The sequence below is a fragment of the Wasmannia auropunctata genome, unplaced genomic scaffold (genome assembly GCF_000956235.1).
Source record: "Wasmannia auropunctata unplaced genomic scaffold, wasmannia.A_1.0 LD334253.1, whole genome shotgun sequence".
Lineage (NCBI taxonomy): Eukaryota > Metazoa > Arthropoda > Insecta > Hymenoptera > Formicidae > Wasmannia > Wasmannia auropunctata.
The window spans coordinates 225,592-229,923 of record NW_012028637.1 but is presented as its reverse complement, the minus strand read 5'-3'; the positions used below and the strand labels follow the sequence as shown (position 1 = coordinate 229,923).

Sequence of the window (4,332 nt, the reverse complement as noted above, 5' to 3'; positions counted from 1 at the left end):
TTATTTGTTATTATTTTTTCATTCGTTGCAATTTTTCGAAGCATTTTTAAATATAAATATAAAATTTAGGAAATAATTCGTTTGAAAAACTGCGGGAATGGCAAGAAAATGGCGGACCAATCAAAAGTGGCAGCTGTATGGCGCCACTCTGATTAGAGGCTCTCTATACTGTGGTTATACTGTGGTGACTGTATATACTGTATTAGTGTATTCCATAGTGTATTCCATATTCTATGGTGTAGTCATGATTTAGAGGTTATCTGCATGTCAAAGCAATCACAAGTCGCCTCATTTTTTTGTTTTGTAAAACTGTGTTGTGTTATTGTCACATAAGGTAAAAGTTGTCATCGCTACTTCAACTAATTATGATTATCTGAAAATGATGCGGTTGTACGTTTCTCAATTATTTACAAACTAATGCTCTCCGTAACGAACAATGTTAAAGTACACATTTGTGCTGTCATTGTATTTTTCGGAATAATATAATTTTAACGTCAGCGAACACGAAAAATGGCACTCATCAACATCGAAGGAATCGATCCTTGGTAAATTTATAAAATGTATTTTATAAAATTTTTTTCACCTATCCAGTAAAATCTATTAGATATAGGCTATTTCAAGCAATGACATTATCTTTTTACTTGAATTAATTACTATTCATTACTTCAATCTAATTGTACATAAAAATCTGATTAAAATTCGACTGTGTGTGATTAGGCTCACGGAATATGACGCATGCGAGAAGCTGTTCCGTGAGATCATGGAACAGCTCACTATGCGTGACGGAGAACCGAAGACGTCAAAAGTTCACGCCAGTTTGTCAGCTAATATAAGATTGCGTATGAAGCAGTACACGCGGGAGGTCCAGCAATTGAAATGCAAAGTGGAAGAAGCGTCTAAATTAAAAACAATGTACTCTTTTATTTGTGTATTAATATTTTAGCATAAGTTCAGCATAACTTTGAAATTCTGAAAATGATAAGTTTCTTAATGTATAATCTGTATGACAGAACGTTTGAGGAAGCCGAGCGTAGGACGAGGCAAGTGGAACAGTTGCAAAGCAAAGACATTCAGTTACAAAAATTGTACGAGCCACGAACAAATGATTATGTATCGTCGCGCACTAGCTTATTAAGGGCAGGTACATCGTCGGCTTTCGCCGACGGTGGCACAACTTCTTGGGCTGCTGACGACGATGATGACAAACCGTTAGATGTACAAGTATCTGTTAATGATCTTATGAGTCATCAAGATCGAGTATTGATAGGTAATAATAGTTTATAGAGAAAATATTATTAAATACACTGCACGTAGTTTGCATTGTTCTAATATCTTGTAGAACAAGACAAAGGCTTAGAGGAGTTGTGTAAGGTGATAGCTCGCCAAAAAGAAATTGGACAAACAATTAGCAATGAGGTTGATCACCAAAACGGTGAGCAGTATAAAAACTTTTATATTGGAATAGTTAAATGTGAAAATAATTTTTTCTTAATTTCACCATATTGTCATATAGAAATAATTGATGATCTCGCTGATCACATGGATAGGACTGATGAATCTTTGATCAACAAGACTCAACAGGTTCGTAATATTCATTCCAAAGATCGCACATGTGGTTATTGGATAGTGATACTTATACTTTTTATTGCTATTGTTATTGTTGCTGTCGTATAGTGGATATTGAAAGTATTATTTTAATCCCATTATGAATGGTCTTTAACTAAACTGCATAAGACTATTGTGCTAAGATATTTTTAAATAAACTAAAGAATGTAATATGAATTATAAATAATTTTTTATCTGTTTACCTAAGATTTAATATAATTTATGAAATTAATATTATATAATTAATAATGAAATGATGTGTATATATATATATATAAAATATTAATATTTACTATTTATTAATATTGAACATTTTTTCTATATGTATATCATTCAAATGTCTATTTTTATATATATGTATAAGGTACTATTATTTTTATTATATAAAATTTTATTGATTTAAAATATTGAATTAGCATTAAGATTATTAAGAATAATATTAATTGTCTATAAGAGCAAATATCTAGTCTTAAAGATGAGTAAGGAAGACTTTCGGCTGTTGGAAGTGGGAAATAAAAGGGTTGACATAATCAGACATGTTGCGTATTTTTCATTTTTCTTTTTTTTTGTCTCTTTTCATATCATAAATATCTATCCTGAATCTGGTTCTATGCGAACTTTCTCGGCGCCATAGAAATACAAAGAAAAAAGATCGCTATTGTTTCTGCGCTTAATTCATTTAAATGAAACATACCAAAGAAGTCTAGACTGCCTTGTGCCAGATACATCCGCTTTCTCAGTTTCGCCAGCATTTGTAATGGATAGTGTCTTGAACGCGTTTTTTTTCCCGTCTTTTTTACACATTCTGCTGGAACAATTGACAGATGAAAGGAATGTCTGGACTTTTTCTTTTTACAATCCGACGCAAATTATTTGGATTACTATTGTTGTCTATAGGAGACATGCTATCAGATTCAAATACATATGTACAATTGGCGCAATAGTTTCCATTCCAGCGGATATATCGCATGAATTTACAACACCGTCCGATACCCTTTGTTTTGCAAACTGGATATACTTTTAGTAGCTGCTAATCGCCGAGAGCACATCGCTCTTTCATAACATACAGTGAGATCTCGTTACAACGTCCCGCGTCGAATCTCTGAGCTGATATTGTTGTACTGCAAATTTTCTTACATCGAAATGCTCGCATATTGGAACATCATCTTGCCATTGAGTTCAATAAAACTTCTGCTCTGCCTATATCTCTGGTTACAACAGAATTTCGCTGTGCTAGCTAGTTGTTCACTAGAATTGATATATTTTTTTTTTTTCTTCAACACAGAAATCGCTACGAACGTCACATCAATTATCCAGATTTTCGTACTGAACCAAACAGCTTCTTGATCATAAGAACAACTCTACGGATACCTGTCTACATTAACAGCCGATCAAACATTTATGCAACGGGGGAGGGGGGGGATCGTGTCCCTAAACATTAGTCAAAGTTAACTGATGTTCAAACCGATGCACTGCCTCTTCCTGAAGACAGAGAAAAAGAGAGAGCGAGAGAGAGAGAAAGCGAAAGAGATAGCGGATCAGTTAGATCTCAGTTAACTTTAATTAACTTTTCGCGAGATAGCTGCTTACACGACAGCGCAAAGCAAACGCAATCAAAAATTTTTCCCCAAAAACATCGGTCGAAAACATTCAGAATTTCGCGGCGAGGTACACGGACATTTCTTCCGTTTACAGATAGCTGCATAATTGTAGAATAGATTGCACATCAATAACGTAGCGTACACAGTGTTAATTGTGTGGTTCCGTAGCGAGACCGAAGTGGCTTGTGCGCTGACTCCCATGTTTTTTATAAGACCAACAACCTTACCTCAAACAAACTCTGACATCCTACCCCCTTTCTCTCTCTCTGACTGATAATATATATATATATATATATATATATATATCTGTATATATATTAGAATATTTTTTTTTCATTATGTCAAATGGGTCCCGTTAGCCGTTAATCGCTTCACATTTATCGCCACTGGCCCGAGTTAAATGCGTCGACTCGTGTTCTCAATAACGTGCTCATTAACGAGGACGACGACGACGACGACGACGACGACGACAACTTTATCTAGCTAAACATCGAAGAACATCGAACTGTTTATGCGTGTTCAAGTCCCTGCAGTCAGTCTGAATCTAATTGACAATTGTGTATACCGAAGGTATGTGTCTCTCCCCTTGTTGCGCCGCTTGCTTGAGCTTGTCCCTCCTCTTCTCTTCGAATCTCTTTTTTTACATTCAGTTCGCTAACGATCGCTAATATCGACTACGTGCGAATGCGTAGGTACATATTACAACAATACCGAACGTACGATTTTTAGCGTGAACTCTCGCTACTCTCATTTATGGATGTTTTTATATACACAGACTACATGTATACTCATAGTTTTAGAGCGTAATATATGCGGGGTGTTCCATCATTCCTGCAATTCCGGCTTGTTAATATTCACACAATCTTTCTGTTTCTCTTTTTCTCAACTAATATCTGGATATGGGCATGCCTATCTCATTTTCAGAAAATATAATTAAAGAGAAGATTCAATAATATTTTCATAAATAAAAGCATTATGAATTTAATTGTCAATTGTTACTGATTCATATAATTACAAATTAAGAAGTATCCAAAGAAGGGCAAGTGAGCCTTGCACGCAATTAGTGCTAAAATTACATATATTTAAACAATAATCATTGTCACCCAAACGTTTCGGCTCCGCATTG

General features: G+C 34.7%; 1 protein-coding gene across 1 annotated transcript; it reads left to right on the top strand.

Moving 5' to 3' along the window:
• Positions 1–170: 170 nt before the first annotated feature.
• On the top strand, positions 171–1,789 carry LOC105458894 (syntaxin-8). The gene is made up of 5 exons (XM_011704499.1): positions 171–545; positions 718–912; positions 1,011–1,267; positions 1,340–1,432; positions 1,514–1,789. The coding sequence occupies exons 1-5, from the start codon at positions 511–513 to the stop codon at positions 1,672–1,674; spliced, it is 741 nt and encodes a 246-aa protein (XP_011702801.1). The 5' UTR covers positions 171–510; the 3' UTR covers positions 1,675–1,789.
• Positions 1,790–4,332: the final 2,543 nt, after the last annotated feature.

Bases quoted from the DNA above. Each gene is read 5' to 3' on its own strand.
- LOC105458894 (XM_011704499.1), top strand. From the start codon at position 511: ATGGCACTCATCAACATCGAAGGAATCGATCCTTG. The intron at 913-1,010 runs GTACTCTTTTAT...TCTGTATGACAG, and splicing joins GCGTCTAAATTAAAAACAAT to AACGTTTGAGGAAGCCGAGC. The intron at 1,268-1,339 runs GTAATAATAGTT...AATATCTTGTAG, and splicing joins TCAAGATCGAGTATTGATAG to AACAAGACAAAGGCTTAGAG.